This window comes from Hippoglossus hippoglossus, chromosome 11, assembly GCF_009819705.1.
Source record: "Hippoglossus hippoglossus isolate fHipHip1 chromosome 11, fHipHip1.pri, whole genome shotgun sequence".
In the NCBI taxonomy this organism is placed as follows: domain Eukaryota; kingdom Metazoa; phylum Chordata; class Actinopteri; order Pleuronectiformes; family Pleuronectidae; genus Hippoglossus; species Hippoglossus hippoglossus.
The window spans coordinates 9855993-9880956 of NC_047161.1; the positions used below are offsets into that span (position 1 = coordinate 9855993).

The window sequence follows — 24964 nt, forward strand, 5'->3', positions numbered from 1 at the left end:
CAGTGAAACGGCGTCTTTACCACTTTGTTTGTTTTTTATCTTGACACTCTGTTTCTCTGAACCACAACTACAGCAAACAACTTCTCTAAATGACTCCTATTCAACTAACTAAACTTGTTCTGTGCTCGTAGAAAATCAATAACAAACAAAGTGTCTGTGTTGTGGATGAGGTTGGGAACAACAAAGACGAGGTGTGTCTTTTGTCTTTGTCTGTTTCGCATGTGTCGAGACAGTCGTATTTGGATGTGGATCTGGATGCAGAGGCATAGCATGAATCCACAGTGAAGCTGTGTTGTTCCACTTGTGTCTCTAGAGGGCGCAGCAGAGAGTTGAGTTCTCCAATGACAACAGAGCAAATACCCGAGTTGCCATGTAGCCGCCGTTGTGGCACCAGATGCTGTTTGTTTGGTTTGGCAGTGTGCCTCCTTCCTGATTGTCTTATCTCTCCGTCGTCCTCAGCTGCTGCTCCAGACTTCTGCTGAGGAGGGAGCACAGCTAAACTCAGCCCCTGATGGAAAAGAGTCTAGCGATGATTGCTCATTTAGGACGAGAGGAAAATTTATCTTTCAGTCGTAAATATCAGATCAGACTCTTCACCACCGTATTAGAAAGTCAAATTGAGATTACAACATAGCTAGAGAGCATATCTCTAAAACCTTCACTCTTATTATAGTGCTAATGATGCTCTGTGATGTTGGTAATGGATGCAAATTACTGTTGTTTAAAAATAAACATTCAAACCGGGGCTTATCAGTATGAAGCAGCAGTCCAGTCACATCTCCTCTTAGAGACTATTTCCCTCCGTGTTGTGAAATAAATGTAACAGCCCCCAGTTGTGACCCTTTTGGCCGGGCTGTGAAACTCCACTCTGCTCATAATTTATCTCTTAATTATCACTATCAGCAATTCACAGACACCTTTTGCCTCTGAAGTTTCTTCCTACTATCAGAGACAAGTGATGATTATTGAATCCAAGAAAGACTTCTTTGACATTTGTGTTTTCTGAGAGGTCGTGCTTCACAAGTCACGTTGAAGAGAACACTCATCTTAACACCACTCTCACTTATGTCTTAACTTAACTTGCACTTTTCCGCCTGTTCTGTATCGACCGTGTGACTCTCCCCGTTTCTTTATTTCCCTCCACTAGGTTTCCCCTTGGATATGTTGCGCTGTGAGAGTCTGCTGGGTCTGGACCAGGCCACCTGCAGCCGTGTCCTCAACAAGAACTACAAGCTGCTGGTGTCGATGGCGCCGCTCAGCAACGAAATCAGACCCATCAGCAGCTGCACGCCTCAGGTATGACGCTGCTGTATGTGGCATGCTGGAATATTGAATCAAATGTGTGTGTTTGTGTGTTAAGTCATGAGAGTGCTCTGTGTGTTCTCTGTGGTTGTATTTGCCCTCTCGCTGTGTACAGACTTGTGTGTCTGTAGTGATTTGCGGCTCTGTGTGTGTGTGTGTGCTTTGTGGTTGCTCAGCCTGCAGTCGTCCCAACAACAATAACTACACAAAGAGAGAGGGAGACAGGAGAGGGGAGGGGGGGAGAGACGAGGCTCATGAGTAATTCCTCCGCCTGGCCACACTCCAGATTTCTGGCTGAGCTCTGAGAGACTGAGGGAAAGAAGTTAAACTCTTGTTGTGCCATTCACGCTGCTGTTTATTCTCCGCTGCTGGGACTTGGTGAAGTGGAATTGAGTGAATTCCTATGTGTTTTCTGCTCACATCTCAAATAGCGGCTTCAATTTCTGCCTTTCAAACAGGAGAAAAACAGAAGTATTTATTCCTCTTTTCCGTTGTTGCTTTTTGTTCATGTGAGGACGTGGACATATACTGTACAGGCATTAGTTCTGCTTCAGTACACGTGTGTGTTTGTGAGTACATGCGTGTGTTTGTTTCTCCCTGCAGCACATTGGCCCGGCCATCCCCGAGGTGAGCTCCATCTGGTTCAAGCTGTATCTGTACCACGTGACTGGCCAGGGCCCCCCGTCTCTACTGCTCTCCAAAGGCTCCAGGCTCCGCAAACTGCCAGACATATTCCAGGTTAGCACAAACTAATAATTAATCAGGTGGGTAGCTGGAAATATGTGTAGGTTATATACAGATGAATAATTAAATGTGAGCTGATACCGATAAAAGCTAAATAAACATCTTTGAAGTCAGATAAGAAAAACAATGCACGTGATAAACTCTGGTTGTGTAGAGTGTAGGAGTGATTTTTCATTATCTTTGCCCTTCATCTCCTGCCATATTGAAATTTGACCTTGCCGCTTCAGTCGGAGAAACAGGTAATCACAACACTGTAGGTAAAACTCAAGGCTTTTCCTTTTGTCACCTCCATTTCTCAACAAAGCGCCAGGCCCATCAGAGTCAACGTCAGACGTGCTCTGCGTTTTCCTCCTCCGAGGCTTCCCAGTGTTCTTGGAAATTTCTCTAAGTGGAACAAAAGTATATTAGATGTGGTGAATTCTCGGGGTAGGACAGGTAATATCATGCAAATGGGTCACTTAATGGAAACAAAGCAGCAGGTTTTCTTTTTACTTGTTTCTAACTTTCATTTTATTCATTCGCTGACCCTGACTGTAAAAAAACAGTCCACTTCCTTTCCCCCTCACTTTCACGGCAGCTATTTACAAAAATAAACAAATGAATCTTCATAGAAAATATAGTGGATTTTTAAATGATTTCCATCATGTAATTTAGAGGATGTTTCCATTGTTTCTGTTGTGTTTCCCGAGATTAAAACCTGTCTAATATAAGTAGTAGATGTACAACTTGATAAATGTTGACTTGTGGAACAGGATGTCTTTGTGGAACAGGAAGGTACAAAAACATGTTGTCATACCTGTGTGACTAGTCCTCCTCCTTTTGCTGGTAACTTTATATTCTGAAGTTTGTGAAAATGATCATATTAAACTAGATTGGCTCTCAGCAGAAGCACATACCTCCACCAAGACCCAACAATCCCCTTCAATTTAATCCAGCACCACATTGCACACATCTTTTCATCCAGCTCCATACATTACATTATTCCCTGAGTAATAGGTGGAAATGTCAAGTAATACACTATCTAGCCATGGTAGAGAAAGTAATTAAAAAAATTCCTGGATCTGCCCCCTGATCCACAGCAAGATTTAATAAGTTCTTTCTTGACCCATGTCTCAACCTCCCACTATGTTTTGTGGAAATCTGTTTTGTAATTATTGCAAATTCCTGCTCTGTTCAGTCCTACGACAGGTTGTTGATCACCTCCTGGGGTCACGACCCCGGAGTCGTCCCTACGTCTAATGTGCTGACCATGCTCAATGATGCCCTCACACACTCTGCTGTTCTCATCCAGGTAAACACAAGCACACAATCTTAATTTTTCTATGAGGGGATTATTTTATTATCTCAGGTTATTTTACGGTGTTTTACTGTGTTTTTATGTTAGTTTTAACTTGGTGATTTCTATCATATAATGTGTGTTTAGTCATGTTGTGTATTTGTATATTGTTACTTTGTTAACACAACAAGTGTGTGTGTGTGTGTGTAACCCTCAGGGCCATGGTATGCATGGCCATGGAGAAACAGTCCACATTCCTTTCCCCTTCGATGAGGAGGATCTGAAGGGAGGTAAGAGAATCTGAAAACTTCTCTGGTAATTGACATTACACATGTAATGCTAATACCAGGTTCATGTTATGCTAACTCTATAATAAAGGATCATTCAATCAATAAAGACAATTTAGCACAAGACCGTAGTGTAAGATTCATAATTATTTAAATTTTTTAAGCAAATAGAATTCAAGAAGTCAAAACAATGACCGCTGAATATGGAACCTTGAAATTGCAGTTTGTGTCATTCACCCACAGCAAATATAGAAATATAAATGTTGTACAGTACAGCAGATAGTTCTATCTTCGGAGTTGCGTGCTTCAGCGCTGTTGTCTCTCTCTCCACCCCCCGTGCAGACTTCACCTACTCCAACATGTGTGTGCACAAAGCGCTGCAGAAGCTGAAGGAGCAGGTGGACCTGAAGCACCAGTGCGGCTACATCACCATGCTCAACTCCAACAACAGGCACCGTCGCCGGACCAGCGACAGCAATGAGTGCAGAGGTGGGGGGAGCCAAGGGAAACACTCTTAGTTTCACTGTGTGTTTGCGTGTGTGTGTGTGTGTGGGAGCTTTTTACAGACGAGACTTATAGTTGAATTAGGAACAATGACCTTGCTTCTCATGGCCAATGGCGCTGATGGTGCAAATTGGATAAAGATTGCTCACAGTCCAGTTTAATTATGCTGTTTGTCTGCATAATTGTGGCTCTTTATTGTGATGGCCTTCGCTAATGGGCGCGGATCGAACCGTCTCAGCTTTTACCTGGAGGTGCACGGATTTAATCCTGTTTACACAAGGGATCAAAGATTTTGTTTAACTTAGGTATTTATGTATAGTTTAGCAAAAGTCAAGCAAACATTTATTCAAGAAAATGGAAATTATTAAACTGTGAAACAACATTTCAGTGTCGCAGTGTTGATGGAGGTTTGTTTGTTGTTCAAGGAGATACACATCTGGGTGGAGGCCTGGACACTAATGGCAGCACTGAGTCTTTTGAACTGGTGACAGAGGAGAACAACGGTGAAAGCAAAGGAAAAACCGAGGGTAGGTTTATCTTTTCTGGTTCATTTATTTGTTCGATTATTTTCAAGTATCAGGTGTTTTAAGAGTTGAAAGCAGTTATGAAATATGGATTTCAGAGAGTCAAGTCGAGTCAAGTTGGCTTCAAAACCATCATATAATCATGTCATTCATGTCACTCCCCTCTCCCTTGTTTTTCTTTCAGCCGTTTCCTGTGAAGACGAGTGGGTCCCTCTCGAGCTGTGCTTCGGCATGCCCCTCTTCAGCTCCGAGCTCAACCGCAAAGTGTGTCGAAAGATCGCCTCGCACAGACTCTGCAGCAGCGAAAGGTGAAAAAACCAGAACACCCGGCATCCTCACGAACGCAACGTTTGTTTAAAACACAGAGAGAAGTGTAAGGAGAAGTTGTTGTAGCTGTGCGAGACTTTGAGACTTTGTTGTTCTTTCAGCCTTCAAGAGCTTCTCCTCTCCAGCCGAAAGCTGTCGCTGAAGGTGCTGAGCTTTGTTCAGTCGCACCAGGTAAAAACACTTGGCTGCCTCTTCAGGTTCCCACTTGAGAATACTCACAGGAGAAAAGAGAAAAACAGTTTCCAGAGAGTATCAGGCCTCGGGGATTCAATTGTACAAATGGAGTTTGATAGATTCAATCCAGATTAATGATTGATGAAAAATGTATGAATATATTTAACAGATTGATGGTTTAATCTAGTTTAAACACAACAATGTGTACAGTTCAGCAGCTGTATCATAAAAGCTTTTGTTTTGAATCGGTATCAGTCAATTTAACAGTCTATTTATTTCGGTGTCATCTTAGTAAACTTGTCTTTAAGATGTGGATAAACATAGCCACTGAAGGGATTTTATTTTAAGGAAAAGGCCGAATATATGGTAAATATGTACTTTCAAATGACGACCGTTGAATAAATCAGACAGGAGCCGGTTCACGTAGCCTCTCCTGACTATTGTCTCCTCCTCGTCCCACATGTCGTCCTCTCTCTACCTGTTGTGCTGACCTGTGACCTTTACCCTGTGACGGCAGGACGGCAGCCAGCCCTCCGACCTGGACAGCGGCGTGTCGAACCCTCTCAGCCAACCCCCGGCGGAGTCTGGCGTCCCCCTGCCCGCCCTCAATCTATTCTTCAAGGACGGACAGCTGAGGGAGTGGAGCGGGCGGGGCCCTCCGGCTCTGGACATCTCAGCCCTGCAGAAGGACCAACCCACATAAACCCAACCCCTCCAGCCCCCCACCCCCAAAACTTCCAGATTCGGTCACGAGGGGGAAAAAAAAGCAAAGGACCGCCCTCTCTCTTGAAGCATCTTGTCTCATTGAGTCTTCACAATCCAATCACGAGGAAACAATCAGTCATGAACTTATTCCTCTTGTCCATCAGTATCAGTCATGGGAAAATCAGCCCTGCCAGCACTTTGCCATTTAGGACGAATCCGACACTAGTTTGACCCCTCCCCTCTCTCTGTCTCCCTCCGTGATTCCTCGTATTCGTGGGCAGTGTTATCTGTTGGAGTGGTGCTATTATCACAGTATATAAAAACGATGCAGGTAGACAGCATATAACCTGGAAGACCATTTGACTGGAAACACGAGCGCCGTTCTCTGCCGAACACCCCTCTCCCCTCCTCACCTCCCCCTTCCCACCCTTTAATCAATGGATGTTTTTGTGATCCCATGAGAGCGGAGTGTCACGTGGTTATTATTGTATAGATGTTCTTAAAAAACGACCCACAAAATAAAACCGATGAAGCGTTGGAACAGACCCCTTCAGGAACCATTTTGACGATATGCATATTTTAGTGTTCAGGTCTTCAGACTCGTCGGACGGAGGAGAGAGTGGAGAGTGGCTTCCTCCCTGTGTCGTCCCATGTTAAGTGATCTGATGCATGAAGCCGTTGCACAAGTCGTACAATGAAAAAAAAACACTTTCCTCTTTATTTGTAATCAATATTGGGCATTTTTTTATTTGCACTGTGCAGGATTTCTCAAACCCTGTAGAAGTAGTTATGTAATTTAATTTAATTTATTTTCTTTCTTTTTTTTTAATGTTTGATCCTTTGTAGCGCACACTTGATTTTAGAGCTCACGTTTACCACCAGGAAGTATTTTCTTGTCTTGGGAACTCAGACTCGGGCATCAGAGAAATGACCAATAATTACTATATAATAATTTAGTTCTCTTTTTTGTCCGTTATCATTTCACTTTCTCAGTGCAAAAGAACACCAAAGACCAACTTTTCTCTGTACAATAATTTTTTTTAACTTCTGTTCTGTTCGCTCTTTTTATTTTGTTGCCTTATTACTGTCAGACAATTAGAAACTACCAGCTCCTGAATCAAATCAGCCTTTTTGATTCCTTTTTTTTATCATCATTATTTGCTTTCTTTAAATTTGACAGTGTTCAAATGATGTTTGTGCATTTGATAGAGTGATTAAAACCAATAAAATCAATGAGATCGGGTCACAAACGACCAAACCTTGACAGATTAATTAATTGCAACTTATTTCCGAGGACGGGAACAGTCAGGTCTGTGTGTTTGACCCAGGCCCGTTGTCTGCCAGTAGCTCTCGCTGGACGGCCTCCAGCTTTGTGCAGCGCTCTTGGCCGACCCGCTCTCCAAGGGATTCTGTGTACGCCATGTTTCGAAAAATGGGGTTTGTAGTGTAGAGAGGAGAAGGCAAGTTCCCTGTGAAGGCTGTCGCACACCCAGGGGAGGGAAATGCTAATGCTCTGCCCGGCTTCTCGGAGATGTGACGGCCCCAAAAAAAACTGTCTGAAGTCCTGTGATGAATTTTCAGTGAAGAATATACACTACTTTTATTATTTCATTTCGAATGGTAACCCATTTTGTTGAGGCTTTTTTTTGGGGGGGGGAATGGAAGAATCTGCCCTCTGCAGTCGTTGACCCACTTGTGGTTGTTGTTTCTAATGTGACGCTGAATAGAAAAAGAGACTTAACAAGAGGTCCTGTTGAAGCATGATGACTGTGTAGAAACTGTTGTGTGTGTGTGTGTGTGTGTGTTGTGTATGCGTGTGTATTGTACACCTCACTCTCGGTGTGTTTTTATACACGCCCTACCTTTCACAATAAGAGTTCTCTCCCGGTCCTGCCTGTGTAATTTCATTGCAGTTACTTGGTCAACCCAGACATCCCTCCTTCTCTCCCAGGTCTACATCCTCCAGAGTATTAAAAAAAAAAATGCTAGTTTTATATGTCGCTCTATATTTTAGGAATCTTAGTTGTAGCTTGTTTAATGGGACTATGAATATCATTGACTGAGATGATGCTCTTGTAATTAAATGGGGTAAAAAAAAGAAAAGAAAGTGACATTCCTTCGACACGCCCTCCTCTTCCATTCTTCCTCCATCTCCTCCCACTCCACATACATGTTATTATTACAGATAAATATGTAAAAAGTATATGAAAATATAAATAAATATGTAATAAGAACAAACTTTTTCCTCCCTGACATTGACTTGCAGTGTTGTTCTTTTCTGATCTTAACTTCTGAAACTGTTTTTTCCCCTGTTGTTTATCACTGATTCACGTCCCTATCGGCCCTGAGTCGTAGCCAATCACATTACATGATATTAGGCCATTAGATGTTTTCCCAGCCAGGTGGAACAGATGGTGTGCAAGACGCCGTGCTCCCTCCATCTGGCTCAAATACACCTTTATCCTTAGATTCAAATGGACGCAGAGCCGATGAAAACAATGTCTGATACTCGGGTGTGCGAAGCTTTGTAAAGTCCACGTTGTAGGGAGGAAGATTAAGGGGTCGGCCTGTGGCTGGCTGTGCCCCCACCGGACAGGTGGAGCCCCGCCTAATTGCCAGTGTGTCCCAGGTCTCCGTGCTCCAGTAATTTCCCACAACTGAAATTTACACCGTGTCAAGAGGCGGAGGTGGGGGGGTGGTGGTGTGGGGTGGGGGTACCAGGGGCATAAACTGGGTCACACCACCTGAGGATAACAAGCGGTCCAATGTGCCGCATGTCACCACTATAACATTCATTTCTGTCCTGACACCTTTTAACCAAACGCTGATATGAGATCTGCTCTTGGGAACAAGGTGCAACACTGAATTCATTCTGCAGATTTGTCTTTTTTTTTTCTCCACTCCCGTCATTTGCATTGTCAAACTGGGACGGCTGTTAGGCTTCAGGCTGAAAGAGGAGCAATGCCGGGAATAGGAGAAAGAAAGAAAGAAGAAAAGAGGGTGGCGGACACACACACACACACACACACACACACACACACACACACACACACACACACACACACACACACACACACACACACACCATGCTTGAACTTGTGCCAAAGCTGATGAAAGGTCAGTGGATGGTGAAACTATTCAGGCCTCTTGCATCTTACTTTCTACTGCTTTATCTTTTTTTTTTACATAATTTTCTATTGAAACTGAAAGCAGATACATTTCCTTTGAATCGTGTTGCACCTTTATCACATCAGTCCATGATGCTACACTAGAACTTTTATTCTGAAATAACCTGCAAAATAACACCTATAGACTGTCTTCTGCAGAACCACAATAGACTGAATATGAAGATGGACGACTCGTCTCCTCTTCCTCCAAGTATCCAGAAATTAAAAAATATCCTGGATATGAAGGCCACCATCTTGTGCATTTGAGTCTGCACATCGAGGGATGGACGTCCCGTCGAATCATACACTTGACCAATCACGAGTCAGTCTCAGCCGTCAATCGTGACGATTCACCACATTTTTATGTCATCAAATAACTAATAACAACAAAACATATTAGAAAAATAACACTTATATACGTCAGTGTAATAAGAACTACCTAAAATGACAAAAAAACAACGATTTAAATATTTGACGTGCACTTTGACTTTTTGGTATTGTCTATGTCCCATCTGCTACCATGGAGGAGGCAGAGTTCATGACCTGTATTGTCAGCCAGTAGGGACCGATCAAGACAATTAGGGGCGCCGTCATGTTATCCATCTTCACGAACCAGTCAGCTAAAAATAATGTCACTGGTTCCGTCTTGACCTGGTAACCCGAATGAAGAAACCTGATTTGAACTCTGTGACCGACTGAATGTTACCAACCAGTGAAACTACTCTATGTGGATTACACAAGGTTGATTTCCACACAGTGTGACCCTGCGCTCAGTCTCTTAATTAACCTGATAGTCTTAAGGAGTGCTGCCCAGAGGCCTCCTGACTAATCTGCTGAGTCCAGTGTGTTAGCTGAGGCCCCTTCTGCCCGCTGCTTAAACTCCTCGGAGAAGAAAGGGAGCACTGCTGCTGTGGAGACGTGTCCTCGATCATATCTGCAGCACTGGATGACTTTGCAGGTGTAATCAGTCCCTCCTGTGGGGACCCGGCTCAGCACCGGGGTCAAACTCAGGCTCAGCTAACAAAGATAGGTCTGTGTCTTCCTCAAAGAGTTGAACATTTCAACCTTTCAAACATCCTCACACCCCTCAGGACAGGTGTTTTCACGCTGCGGCTGCTGCAGTATGAGCCACTTTTGGGGCACATTACTGGGCATGTTCCCCCTGCCTGTGGGTTAGAAAATAGCCCATAACCGGGAGCGAGCCCGGGCCAGGCCACAAGCCACTCCAAACATAACGAAGACGTTATGGTCCCTCCAGGAGGCGGAGACGCAGCTAATGACTGCACAGCTTTAGTTCAATCAAGGACAGACAGGTGGTCACCACAGTAAAATACAGACAGATGTCAGACCACGAACCGTCCTGCACACTGAGCAGATTTGTCATTCACAACAGGAGACACAGTCACCTACTAAACCCAGGATGGAGGTTTGTCTACTCTACGTTCTGTGAAACTACTACTTCTGTGAGTTGTAGTAGAAAAATTAACTAAGTATGGTTGACAATGTACAACTACAATGTATGGTAGTTTTAAAGTACATTAAAATAAAATAAAATTAACAACAAAATATATTTTTAAGAAATAAAACAAATCTTCAAAAGAAAAGAATAAAAAAAAAAACAACTATATATAGTCATGTATTCTCTCTCTCTCTCTCTCTCTCTCTCTCTCTCTCTCTATATATATATATATATATATATATATATATATATGTATATGGACATATATGTATATGGACATTTTTATCTATTATTTTGTTATTTTGTTTTATTGATTTTATTCTGTATTTTATTATAATTGTATTATTATTGTCTTTATTATAACATATTACATTTATAGTATAATTTTATTTTATTCATTCATTATGTATATATTTTATTGAATTTATTTGCTCTACTATCATATATTTAGATGACATGTATTTAGTTTATGTAACTATTAAGAAAGTGGATAAGAAACTCTGACTCGTCAGAAGTGTAAATAAAAACACAGTATCTCAAACATTAGCTCCTGTGGCGACGAGGATGTTGAAAGTGCTGCCGATGAAAATTACGCGCACTTCCGCTTTAACCGCGGCTCAGTGTGTGAGTGGCTGTGGATGTGGAGTCTCGGATCAGACGAACACCTTCACTCCAGCGGGTCTGTGCTGCTCCGCGCGCAGCCCGATCTCCGGCAGAGCTGCAGCTTCCTCTGCGCTGAACACGGACACGAACACGTCTCTGATCCCGGAGGTTTGGATTCTAACTCTCTGGGTTTTCTACCTGAAAGGCGGAGGACGGAACTTTACGCAGGAAGCGGCCGCGGAGTGAGCGAGGCGACACCTGAGGGACACAGGAGTCTGGAACCAGTTTATTCTGCGGCCACTTGTTGATGGGGCAGCAGCTCCGAGTCTCCTCCTCGGGAGTTTCTTATGCGTAATTTGGATAAAACGCGGCGCGTCGCTCGGGGGGGAGAAGGAAGTTCGACTAAGCTGCGAGGCTTTTGCGGCAGATGGTGACTGGTGATGTTTGGCGAGCGGTAACAACTCTCTGCATCACGTTACACGCGGCTGCCAGCAGGTGAGCGGCGGCGGCATGGGGAACCAGATGGACAAGCTGTCACATTTAAGTTACGCAGAAGTTCCCACGATGGACCCGAACGGCGTGGACACGGAGGAGGGTCCGCGCATCGGCGTCTCCTACATATTCTCCGGCGACGACGACGAGCTGGAGAATGACGGCTGCGCGGTCGACGGCACCGTGAAGGAGCCGAAGCAGGAAGAGAAGCAGTACGACCAGAGGGACGAGGTGGAGTGCGCCGTGTACAACCGGGAGGAGTGCATCTACGAGAAGAGCAGCAAGTGTGCCACCCTGGAGGTTTACTCCCCGGAGAACCTGCTCAACAAATGCAAAGCGGGGGACTTGGTGGAGTTCGTGGCCACGGGGCAGTACCCGCACTGGGCCGTGTACGTGGGGGACTTCCAGGTGGTGCACCTGCACAGAGCCGAGGTGAAGAACAGCTTCTTGACGGACGCGAGCCAGGGCAGGAGGTGCCGGATCGTGAACGACTTCTACAGGTTCAAAGCGCTGGGAGCGGACATGGTGGTGCAGAACGCCATGGAGCAGGTGGGCTTGAAGGACCGGGAGCTGAGCTGGAGGAACCCGGAGTGCTTCGCTGCCTGGTGCAGGTTCGGCAAGAGGGAGTTTAAGATGGGCGGGGAGATCCGGATAGGCAAGCAGCCGTACAGACTGAAAATAATCATGTCGGACAAACACTCGCATGTGCTGGAGTTTCAGAGTTTGGAGGACATGGTGATGGAGAAGAGGAGGAACGACTATCTGGGCAGGAGGGCGGTGCAGCAGGAGCTGGCCGCGCACTTCAACACCGTCAACAGGGAGCCAGGAGCCGACTGATGCTCCTCATGCTTTTAGAAAACAACTGCTTTCCCAGACGTGGGCCACTTCTGGCCCTGATGTGGCCCGTCTCTGGCCTCCCTGTGGCCCACACAAAATGGATACGAGCCTATGAAGTGGCCCACTTGTAAAATAGCAAATGTGACTCAAATATCCCAAAGCGGTGCTCTTGGAAAGGTGTAATCTGGATGTGAGCCCGAAGTGGCCCATGTGGTGACTGGTGAACACGGCCCAAATAGCACAAAACACACTCGAGCCACCTTTGGCACCTTTCGGTTGACATGTGGCATTGCTATGGCTTTTCCTCGTGGCCCAGCCCTGGTGAACAGGAGCGGACTGCTGCCATCGTTCCATGCGGTGTGTGGGCTGAATGTGGGATACGGGCCAAATCTGGACCAACACACTTTTGCTATGTGGGATGCAAATAGAGTAGCATTTAACAAACACTATGTGTGGCTTCAATCCATAGAAAGCCTTAGTCTGAATTGCAGCATTTCTACTTATGATTTTGAATTATGTCTTTAATTCATGTTTTCCTTAGTTTCTAACAATTTATTGCCTTAAAGCCACACTTCTCAACACCCTCTGATGCTAAATGGCCTTAGCAATTATGAATTCAATTACTGCATCGATTGGATCAGCTCAACACAGAATGTATAGTTTTGTAAACGCTCCCCTCGTCTTTCTGTCAGAGTGTTTCTCTATTCATCGGGTGTCCTGTTACTTGATCCTCGTGTGGTTTAAACTTCATCCCCCGGCTCAGCTCACCTCAGACACTGAAATGTCAGAAGACGGATCCTCTTCGTCGTCCCTATACTTTATTTTGAAGGTTAATCCTCACAACAGGCTCAACCTGAAGGAATGACAATGTGGTGGAGCAGGTCACTCGTGTTCGTCTGTTCACAGTTGGTGTTGAATGTACCCAAAACTCAAGTAAACCACCAATCACTGTCTCTTCTACCAAGGAAACTCCTCTCGTGTTGTGTTTTGAAGATTCCTTCTGTCTTTGTGTCTGTTCATGTCGATTGTGTGAGTCCATGTCCTGTCGTCTTCATATCAAATAGTTTTTGACATAAGATCATTTGCAGGGTTTGAGAGGTTAAATGTTTGACTTCCTGCAGAAGAAGCAGTTGACAAAATAGAGAAAATAAGATTCACAAGACAATAAATGGCAGATATTAGATGAGGGTGTTTTGTTTTTAAGTATTACTCTGTGGTGTGTTATTTGTTTTCACAAACATAGGTTAAACTCACCGCACAGACTAGAGTTGTTCCGATGCCGTTTCCCCTTCCTGATGCAGAATACCAATCCAATACCCTAATAAAATATATTTGAACTGCTCTATGCTAGAAATCCTGTTTTGAAGTGATGATTGCTATAGTTGTTGTTTGGAAACACTGACAGTGAACGAATGCCATAGAACCTCTTTTATTATTTAGTTTGACACGACTGAAAAAGAACACAAATAAATACCTGTAGGAATACACAACAACCCTGAAGTCCTGCATATGGTACTTGTCGCTGTGGTGGAAATCTGGAAATACAAGAGTCTGGAACACCAAAGTTATCTACATGTATTTTAATAGGGGCTTTCTGCAGAAAGGATCAACACAGAGAGTCACAGGGATCTCAGAGTGAGGATGGAGAACAGTCAATACAAGGATCTTATATAGGAGGACTAAGGCTGTCTCTCAGAACCAGTTCAGACTGGTTCTGTAGGCGCAGTTTGAGACAGGAATTAATGCACAGGAAACTGATTTGCATACATTTCCATTGGGTTCTTTGGACAGTCAATAAGTAATGGAAAGGTCAAACAGGTATATAGAAAGGTCATACAGGTTTCAGGTCATACAGGTTTCAAGTCATAAACATTTCAGGTCATAAACATTTCAGGTCATGGAGTCTTAGACAGGTCTGCAAAAAGTTACTCTTCAATGATAAAATAGGTTTCAACCACACTTAGTTAATTTTTCCAGTACATCGCCATTTTACTTGTGACGTGAACTATAATCAAATTGCTGACATTTTTGCTCTGGCTAATGCTACCAGCCATCACAACACAGTACTTACCAATGGCAGTAAAGTTGCTGTTCTGGAGCAGTGAAGAAGAAGTGATTTGGAAAATTGCAGTTTTTATCTTGGTGAGACGTCAGATTGACAGATAGCTTTGTGTACTTGCCGATGCCCAGCCCTGCATTTTTCTGATGTTGGTGTCAGAATCAGAACTTATTTGACACTGACACCTGCAGCTGAAAACTTTGTGTTGATTTATTTGTATTACATTTTTTGAATTACTCCCATTTTTATTGGATTACTACTAAAGAGGGTTTTAGACAACAATAAGGCTGTTGATGATAAAGCCGTTAATAACCCAATTTTTTGGTTTCCCCTTTATAAGCAACACCTCAGAGTGATTGATATGTGCATCGTATTTTGTGTTTAAAAGTGGCAGCAGAGGATTTGGATCAAAAACTTTTTATTAAGAATGTTATTGATTATTTGTGAGGTGTTTAAAAGTGCTGGACTTGCTTTGTTATCAAGTAGAAAGGAGAAACACCATATATAACAACCTATACTTTATTTATAAAACACAAGTAAAGGATTGATTACCCATCAATAAAGCTATTTATAAAGTCACCACATTAGAAAGCGTTGCTGCTTGGATGATTTATGCTTCATTTATGGCTTGTTGTTGTGAACCAACTTTTGGGTTTAATCGCTCTGTTTCGGTCGCGCAAAGTTGGCTCGCTTTTAACCGAGGCGTCGCCTTGGCAACCTACGCCGCGGGGCTAATCTACCTTGAACAAGTTCAGACTATCAAAAACCGTGTAACACCTGCCTCCTCATCAATCAAGCATCCGAAGCGTCGAAGGCCCCGATTCCTGCAGGCGGCTCCCGTGACGAGCTGGGTGAAAGATTGAGATGATTCCAGGGGCCAACAGCTGGAGAGGGCAAAACACAAATTGAATTAGGTTTCAAAAATTAATTGTGTTCAGCTGAAAGTGACAAAGTGCAGGGTTAGAGTGTTTGGATGGAAAACTTCCCTGACAGGATGGAAGCACCTCGATTGTTTATATCAGAACTTACGATGATTGTTTGCAGCATTTTCAGACCATCTGCACACTCGAGCATTAAATCAGGACTTGAAACAAATAGCAGGTGGCAACTTGATCATTATATCATTAAACTGAATTTGTTGCTGCACATAAATTCCACGATGAAACACTTGAGTGTTTTTTTTTTTGTGATGACACATCTTTGCATCAGTGGCAAGAACGCTCATTGTGTGTCCCGATGACATCAGCGACGTGCTTATTAAGTTAGAGTCTCAGGGACCTGTAACAACCCTGCAAACATTCTCACTTCATTTGCAAAGAACAAGACTTTATTGTGTCCACACAGAGAATGAGTGGCTGTGGCCACTGGAGGAGAAAGTCGACCTTCAGCAGACACACAGACAGCTGAAGTGTGGTAGACTCACATCCTCCACATCTATTTGTCTGCTGCTTTGTGCCTCTGTCATTTTTCAAACAATGATTACAGCTTCTGTTTTTTTTAATGCAGAGCGACTGCACTGTTCACTAGAACGGTTCCACACAACAGAATGAGGATACAGTAAACATCTATAGCTTAAAACTTGTCGTGAGTTTCAAATCGTATGTTGGAATATTAACCTTGAAATCATTTGTCAGAATCTTTCAAATGAATGAAAAATCTACGATAGACTAAAAGGTTTTGCTGCACGTGGTTCATTGCGGGGGCGGATCCAAAGGGCAGGGGGTTACTGGCCCAAGTTGAAATTTGATTGGCCCCTGAAGTGCCCCCTGTTCTGTCAGTAGCCACTTATTAACAATACAAAACAATAAATCCGAAAATGTTTCTATTTTCTAAGCTATTTTGAAGTCCACAATGTGCTTGGAACAAGGAACAATATTCAAAATATATTCAATGATGTGTTGCTTTGCTCAAAAGCTTCAGAGCTAACAGTAAACAAGGAACGACTTAAATGTGCACCTCACTGAATCAGGGATTGCTCTTGGATGTTGGACCTATAATTGGCCCCTCTGTGTAAGTAATGGCCCCTTTACGGCCCCGGATTTAGGAAAGAAATCCTCTACATCTGCCACATGTAGATAACTGGCTCCTTTAGACGCCATGTGCTGCTTCTCCCACCGGCCGCTCCCATCTCCCTCATAATCAAACTAGGACATGGTAAAGCCTACTCAGGGTCCTGTCAAGCTCCGCCTTCCCTGAGCACATTAAACAATTTTACATTGACCCGAGAGTGGCGTAAAGACAGAGGAGAGCAGCTGTGCAGATGTTACTGCAGGGGTTCTCTCTTGTAAGTAAATGTGGGAACAGGCTACAGTGGTTGTTACAGGTCTCGGTTTTGTGAGAGGTTTGGCAGAATCTGAACTTGAAATGATGTTTCAGTGTGAGGAGGTGAGGTTATTGCCTTGTTGGAGGGTGGACATGAGGTCGGAGCAGATTTTCCTTGTTAGATTGTTTCATTTGAAGGCTTGAAGGTCTGGAAGAATCCAATTTATCATATGAAAACAGAAAAACTCTGAAAAACACATTTTTTAAACTTTCAAATCAACACTTTTCCTATATACCAAGGTTGGGAGCTGCTATATTCATGAATAGTTAACCTCTGACCTTTAATCTGATTAGGTTACATCTACCAAGTAAGCAAGATTACACAAAAGGCACACTTAGGGACCTGACATTTCTGAGAGTGTGAGATTTGGTGCAGCCTGGTTACATTTAAGGAGACTGTTGGGCCTTGGCAGAGATATTACAGTCGTTCCAGTTCTCACTGTGGCTCAGGCATCACTCATACTGAAAACCTTGTTTTGGCGCAGGATCTGGCAGAGGCTGCTTTGACATAAGGTCCGTCAGGAGGGTAAACAGTTTTAAATGTCACCTGAAAACAGTCCTTTACAGACAGGCCTGTCAATGACAGGTGTGTGTGTGTATTCTTAGTTCCTTTGCCTTATACTGGGTTGTATTTTATGACATTTTATGCAGAAAGGTGCTTTAGAAACATTCCTCTAAACTTCCTGAGACATGTTAAGTCAGGTTAATTTGGTTATATATTTAGGTGACTGTGGATCAGGAGGTAGACTCCACTAGCAAGGAGGTTGGTGGTTTGATTCTTGGCTCCTCCATTCCGTGTGCAGAAGTGTCCTTGGGCAAGACACTGAACCCCACGTTGCACCTGATGGCTGTGTGTGTGTGTGTGTGTGTGTGTGTGTGTGTGTGTGTGTGTGTGTGTGTGTGTGTGTGTGTGTGTGTGTGTGTGTGTGTCAATGGCAAAACGTTGTGTGGTTGTCAAGACTAGAAAAGTGTTATTAATCCAGGCCATTTATCATTATATATATGTGAGTGACATGTGTTTGTCTGCAGTGGACACATCCTGGATGTTTCTGTGCTGTTTAACCATATGACGGGATCAGCTGGACGACCTCCACATTAACATCACTGAGGATGTAATATCTTTAGACAGGGCGTTCCTGCTCCCCTGTTATATACACAGAGAGAGAGAGAGAGAGAGAGAGCACTACAGTCTGACTGCTCTTACAGTGAAGCAGCAGTCGTCCAACATTAAACTGTCTGCCAGGACCTTCCTCTTGATGGGATGTGAAAGCTTGGACGTAGCAGATGCAACCCAATTATAATCAACTGTCAGCGGCCGCCTACAGGTACCTCGGCCTGCTGCTGCTGCTGCTGCTGCTGCTGCTGCGTACGTTTCCTTTCCATGGGATGCTGATGAATTGATGAGATTAGTTGGGTTTTAAGATGGAATGACGTTCAGTGGAGCTCATGTCCCATTGTGGCTAAAGTGCAAAAACTCAAAGACGTTTACTTCCTAGTGATTCATAGGGCAGTGCACCTTTTGTTGTTTGTTGTATTCACATTTTAACTCTCACAGTAAGAAGCAATGTGTCTTTATATTCTGTACATGGAAATAAGGGGATTCACGTTACCACAGGAACAGCCCTAAACAGAACGTCTTCATTTTCTCATCCTCACCACACAGGAGGGATTTAGCGTTGGAAATTGTCCCTTTCCTTTTCTACACACAGCAGTAGAAATGTAGCTACACTATCAGCTGTGTCAATCTGATATAGGTAACTTCTAAAAAACGGTTTGTTACTATAAGGGTGTAACTTTTCTATTGTTTGGCTGAAAAGAAATCCCTCAACAGAAGGTGACACAAGGTGTGTTCGAGATGGACATGGTCTGACTTGATCAGCAGGCGGCTGCAGGAGTGGAGTGGAAAAAGGAAGCCTTGAAGTCGCTAAATGTGTTAGTGAGCGACAACAACGACCCATGTCAAAGTACTGTTTCATGAAAACATACGTGATGATGTGTTCAGATATATATGAGGGAAAAGACTGTTAGAGAGAGAACCTGTTTCTTTCTTTCTGCTTTGTTTAGAACCAACGACTTGAGGATACTGTCAACAACAAATAAATTAAAATCAATATTTCTCTGTTCTTGCCTACACACACATACACATGTATGCATTGTTTCCATAAAGAAACCTCTTTGTCTCTTTCATCCAGATGAAAATGTTTCCTTGTATTATAAAAAAAGTCAATAAGAATAAATGTAAAGGATAAAAATAACACCAACAAGATCATGACTTATTTTACAACAACTAACTCCTGAGCGAACAGGTTTTTTACAGCTGGAAATGAAACCTACTTGTAATGTGAGCAGGTGTAAATAAATAATTCACTGAGAGGAAGAAATCAAATCCATGTCCTCCTGTTTGGAGAGAAACTATCAGCAGATAATCGATCGGATCGTCTTAGAATAAAAACACAGGGCACGTCAGGTGTGTCGGTGAAGCCTTCAGCCAATCAGAGCAGACGAGTGACGTCACAGAGGTGGATCCCAGGTGAGAAGATGCGCGCTCTTGACTGCAGCCGGCTCGCCCCCGCGACGCTTTAACGTCACGTGATACGGTGACGTTCTGCAGCGCTGGATGGAGTCGGACGACATTTCTAACCAGCATGCATTGCGTCCAGACCGGTAGAACGCACCTGAAGTCGAACGCACCCACAGACTCCCCCCCCCCCCATGCGTGTGTTTCATTCATCTGATTGGTCCTCTCTCAGAGTCCATCTCTTTTCTAACGGTGTGATTGGTCAAGGGGCGGGACTAACAGAGAGAGGCGAGAGAGTGAGTGGCTGCCACTGGAGGATGTAGCTAGGTTAGCTAACAAGCATGAAAAGTAGGCCACATAGATTTAAGTCATTAAAGTAGTACTTCTTAAAAGTGTGTTATAAGGCTGTTAAGAGTTATTTGAATCTTTTAGAATATTCAGAGAGTAAAGGATACAGGGTTGAGGGAGATCCACCGGTGTTGCTCTTCATCATCTGAGGACCAAAGGCAGACATTCTCCTCTTCATTGCTTGGGACAACTTTTGGACAAAGTAAGGAGACTGTCATTGACACTGTCGGCTGCTCCGAGGTACCACACACACACCCTCACGTAACAAGCTGCACACAGGCCTTCACCGGGGGGGGTTATTTGTGTTTATTGACGGTTTGGGGCCCACAAGTGTTACAGCTAAACTGTTTAGCCTTGGTTTTGTCCATTGCTATTAATTCAGTGTTCATTAAGGTTTTATTCAGGGAGAATACCAGCAGTGGGTGTTCATAAATCCTGTCATAGTTGAGTAGAGAGATACATTTTTAAAGATATTGTGTCCGGCTGTGTCAGGGGACCACAAGGACATTTTGTCGCTTGCCTTTGTCGGGAAAAGGGCTTGTGTGTAAATTAATTAGTTTTCAGACATGACCTCCAGAGTCTGCCGTTCACAAAGCAACAATAATAATGCAGTGCAACATTCACAGAGAATGTTTTGGTAAATCTTGTTTATGGCAATAGACATGTTTACCTGCAGAAGGCATAATAAACGTTATAAGTTGCATCAGGTCCTTTTGTGTTGGTTTAACTTATATACATATTGTACGAAACAAGTCCCCGCTCAGAGTTACGTTAGCCATCGTAACATTTTAATTCTAAATTAGTTTTCTGATATTTTTCAGCTGTGGTTCACCTTCTGATACAATAACAAACCACTCTTTAATATTCAGTTTGTCTCCCTCTCTGTTATTTCCGTCTCTAATTACCGGGCAGGCCGCCCGAAGTGTGTTGCCCACAATGCTGCCTGAAGCTGTGGTCTTTTATTCGAGGACCACGGTTGAGTGGCACAGCTGAGTGGCTTGAGACGCAGGAGAGGCAGGTGGCCGCATTGTCTGCCCGGCCTTTATTTCCGCTGTTGTCCCGGTCTTTCCAGTGACAGCACTTGCTGGCAGTGGGTTCTGTAAATTGGTCACTTTGACATGATACAGCGAGGGGGGGAAGGGAGTAAACACAAGATAACAAATGCATGTTTAAATAATCCTTTTAGCAAACAGGTATGCAGGTAATGTTTCACAGTCTGATGCATCAATATCACATGTCCTGTCTTACAGCAGCCACAATTATTTAACTTGAAAGTCACTTTGCAGCAAATTAACATATTGTAACCCAGCAGTGAAGGCTTTCCTCCTCTGTGTTAACGCAACATTAAGCTGCTAAATGGAGGACACAAGGGCACAGCGTGTGAGTCAAAGGACACAACAGCCCGACACTTTCCTCTCATTGCTGCCTCATCTGTTTACGCGACTATATAGGGAGAGATTTGAAAAGGCAGAAGAACAACTTCAACAAACTCCTCAGTATGAATTCATCTAATGATGCTTTTTATTTTACAAAGACACTAGACTTGTCCCTTTTATCACTTAAATTAGCAGCTCCTATCTAAACATCTGGATCACTATTCATTGAATCTGGGAGTAATAAACTATTTATGGTGTAATGACTTTGCAGCTTAGTCAGTATTAATGTCTTTATTGTCCTTATTTGCAGGTGCCAACTTAGTTCTATCAAACCATGTGTAAAATTGTGGCAGACAAATATTAGCCGGTAATTCTTACTAAGTATGCAGTATTTAACTTGAAATCTAAACAAAAAAACGTACGTGCTGCCGGTGCATATTAACACCTACGATGATTCAAAGCTTTTAGTCATTAGCTGGTGTTTTGCATAAATTCCAGACTGTGAAGTGAAGTGTGCCGTCTCCCTCCTGCATACACATAAAAAGCTATAAGATCAGAACCCAGCGGACTAAACGTATTTAACACTGCGTGGATTATATTTAAATGTGTAATATGCACTTGTGCGTTTGCCAGATCTTTGGTGAACTCTGCCGCTGTGGCTGCATCCATGGATTTACATCCTCATTATGTGGCAGCCTCTGCTCAGGGCCGCGTTGGTCCAAGTCCCTGCTGGTGCGCAGCTGTTCCACTGTCCAAAATAATAAGTTTTTTCTCTGAGACTCTTCAGAGGCCATTCAAAGTAAAGCAAAGCTCACCAGACACGGTAACAAGCAGAGGAAGACGGCGCTCCAGGGCCGATTTGCATTCCACCTCTCTGCTCCTCGTCCAGCCCCAGTTTCCTTCTTAACAAACAAATTAATGGCAACTTTCACGAGACCGACTGAGCAATCGCTTGTTCAGAGTTCGATGCTCTTGAAAGCACAGAAAGTTGTGCCGCACCACATTGCCAATTTTCACATTAGCTGTGAATGCATGTGAGACTTTGTGATGACTGTCATCTGCTCGCTCACGGTTATTTTTAATCACTCGAGTGTATCCTGCGATTCTGGTTGCGTCAGCTGCCGTTTGGCCATTTGCAAACGTGATGATGCATATCTGTCTATATTGATAAGATTATACATATAAGCTGAATTACACTCTCATTATAGTATAAGGGAGAAATTGTTGCTTTTTGTGTTTTTCTCAAGGTTGTTTTGCTATTATTACTGTTTTATTGGATTGGAAGAGAAAATAGGCCATAATGGCTTATTTTCCTAAGCCCCAGCAGAAACGAAGCATATTGGTCATATAATTTGATGGCAGATTGGAGTGTAGTAGATGATAGATTGTTAAGTGATGGCTCTTTTCTGCCAGGCTGCTGCAGACAGCTGAGGCCTCGCTCTAACTGGCACATGCCTTCCGTCTGGAGATCTGGGGAGCAAGGTGTTGCCCCAAATCCATGTCACCGTCATTTTCATTATGAAATCGGAGCAGGGCAGCGATCAATCACTGTCAGAAGCTGATCTTGGGTTGTTTTTAATTTCTTACTTCAGCAGCTGGGGTCAGGGTTCAGGGAAACAAGAGGCGATCCAGGACTGAAGACTGGGGGTGTACAGCTAGAAGCGAATTTGAATTTTAGGCTTGATAATCAGCCAGGACTTGGGTGCCCCCTGTGACTTCATCAGCTTGAGGAGCTTGCGCTCTCATTTCTCTCCGCAGAGTTAAGGGCTTTGCTTTACCTGTCTCTACAGAGGGGCCATTTGTACAGATAGAGTGTCAGTTTGCTGAGCTTCTTCGGCTAATGACTCCACAGGCGGTCAATGTGCTGTCACAATCAGCTTTGCCAAAAGAGAGAACTGACTCCTCTGGTGTGGTACAGAGATGTGCACAGTTTTGACTGCAGGGAGGTCAGGCAGCGTGTTATATGACACATCAGTATTCATGAATTTTTACGGTCATGTCTGGGGAGCACATTTGGCCAAATGAGTGTCAACGTACTAATTGCTTCTTATTTGCATGAATGTTTGATTTCCAAATGCCAAGAATGAGGCAAGTAGGAATGCAGCTGCCTGGGTTACCTCCGTGGCATGTGTGGGTGAGCTCTGACCTCCACTCTGCTTTCACTATTTGTGAAATTACAAACTAAACTTTGAAACAGAAAGATTTCGATTTTTATGTGTGCATTGAAAATGTAAATATAAAAAGAATCTCCAAAAAGCTAATGACTATCACGGTCGAGCACTTAGCAATTTAAAGAGGATTTCACATTTATGTTGTTTGGTCCGAAACTTTGGACTTTTCTGCTTTAATCTGAACCAAAATAACAGGTGTGAAAGCTGCCCCAGAACAATGGACTAACATTTAGTCTGAACAAAAGAGGTGGTCTCGGTCTGGATCAAACTGAACCATGGTTAGGATCGCTTGCAGAGTGAAAACATTTCTTCTGATAGGTCGGACTTTCGCATCATTTGCAGGAAGTTGAGATCGCATGAAACAGTTAAAGAACAAAAAGTAGCAGGAGCAGCTCCCAGGATTGCTTGCAGTCTTCGCCTTAGACGACATAATGATTGAACAACCACGCCGATCATTTTGCTGTTAGTAACACTATATTACAGTGACCATGAAATGAAGTGTCTCATTCATTTTCTTAAAAAGCGGAATTTAATCCCCACGCAATTTATTAAAAGTAGTTAGTGAAGACAATAGCCTCATTGAAAATGTCAGACACACGCTTGTCTACAAACCAATCAATGGGTGATGACGACAGGACGTACATATGTAATGCACAAGTCTTCGGTCTGCTACCTAAATTGCAATGTGAAACCAAAACTAACCAGATCAAATGTAAACAAAGACATGTTGTAACATTTTTTGAAGCCCTCTTTGTTGGAAAAAATAGGGCTAAAGGTTTTGTTATTTGATTTGTATACGACTCCAATTGAATGTTGGAGAATGCTAACAACAAGTTCACTACATCAACTCAAAAGGTGATAACTGTGTGGTGTCCTCAGCTTGTTTCCGCTGGACTCAAGTGTCCAAACAAGCTGTTGTTGCAGCTTTAATGCTCCATCTAACATCAGAGGGCCGAACCCCATTATTTCCTAAACCAAAGCATGTTAAGAGTGAGGGTGAAGGGTAAATTCACAAAGACTTCCGTTTCAGATTTGTGCCTCTGGTGCTTACCATGCGGTCCATCTCCTGCACTGCAGCTGCTGCCAGGCAGGAGCAGAGCCCCTTTCATTTCCTGACACACAATACCCACCCAAGGCTGGTATGATGGGGGAAAAAATGAGTCTGACAATCAGGATTAACTTGAAGAAAATAGCCATGCCTGCAGGGAATCGCTGAAATAATACAGATATTTGATGAAAGGAAATTATAAGGTAAACCCGCATTTAGAGGTTTTCAAAGAAAGTCAAGTAATGTGCAAAATACTTGTGGAGAATTGCATGAAACACAATGTTGGACTGTTTGGCCTTGTGGGAGGTTTATGCTCTGCTGCCGTTCGAGTTAATGTAAATGTAAAAATCCAAGCAGTCTGTGTTTGCTGCAAAACCTGCGCCTGCAGTAAATCCAAGATGAGGGTTATAAAAAGCAAAGCACTTGTTAATCAAACTGGAATCTTTGTAGACTTAAAAAGTAAACAACCCAGTGAATAACCTGTATTTATCCTCACCTATTTACCAGAGGTGAGGTATACAGGTAGACTCATTCAGTCATTTTTATTCAGTTTGTGTAAAGCCAAGAATAATGAACTCGGACTCATGAGGCGTGTTTTCATCACTCTTTGCCTGGTGGGGTCAGCTGGAGCAGAGGAAATTCCAGTGCCTCAAGTAGCTTGATTACGATAATAACAGCGGAACAGAAAACAAAGGATCAAGTCAGATACGTGGGGAGTGTA

General features: G+C 43.4%; 2 protein-coding genes across 2 annotated transcripts in view; both read left to right on the plus strand.

Moving 5' to 3' along the window:
- The window catches only part of fam91a1 (family with sequence similarity 91 member A1), a 23580-nt gene extending 15499 nt beyond the window's left edge, over positions 1–8081 (plus strand). The window contains exons 16-24 of the mRNA XM_034599466.1: positions 1148–1296; positions 1906–2040; positions 3224–3337; positions 3540–3612; positions 3952–4098; positions 4539–4640; positions 4822–4945; positions 5066–5135; positions 5656–8081. Coding sequence (XP_034455357.1) covers positions 1148–1296; positions 1906–2040; positions 3224–3337; positions 3540–3612; positions 3952–4098; positions 4539–4640; positions 4822–4945; positions 5066–5135; positions 5656–5841 — 1100 coding nt within the window. The 3' untranslated portion in view covers positions 5842–8081. The remainder of the gene's footprint in view (positions 1–1147; positions 1297–1905; positions 2041–3223; positions 3338–3539; positions 3613–3951; positions 4099–4538; positions 4641–4821; positions 4946–5065; positions 5136–5655) is intronic.
- Positions 8082–11070: 2989 nt separating this feature from the next.
- On the plus strand, positions 11071–13743 carry lratd2a (LRAT domain containing 2a). Its single transcript, XM_034600406.1, has one exon. The coding sequence runs from the start codon at positions 11583–11585 to the stop codon at positions 12399–12401; it is 819 nt and encodes a 272-aa protein (XP_034456297.1). The 5' UTR covers positions 11071–11582; the 3' UTR covers positions 12402–13743.
- Positions 13744–24964: the final 11221 nt, after the last annotated feature.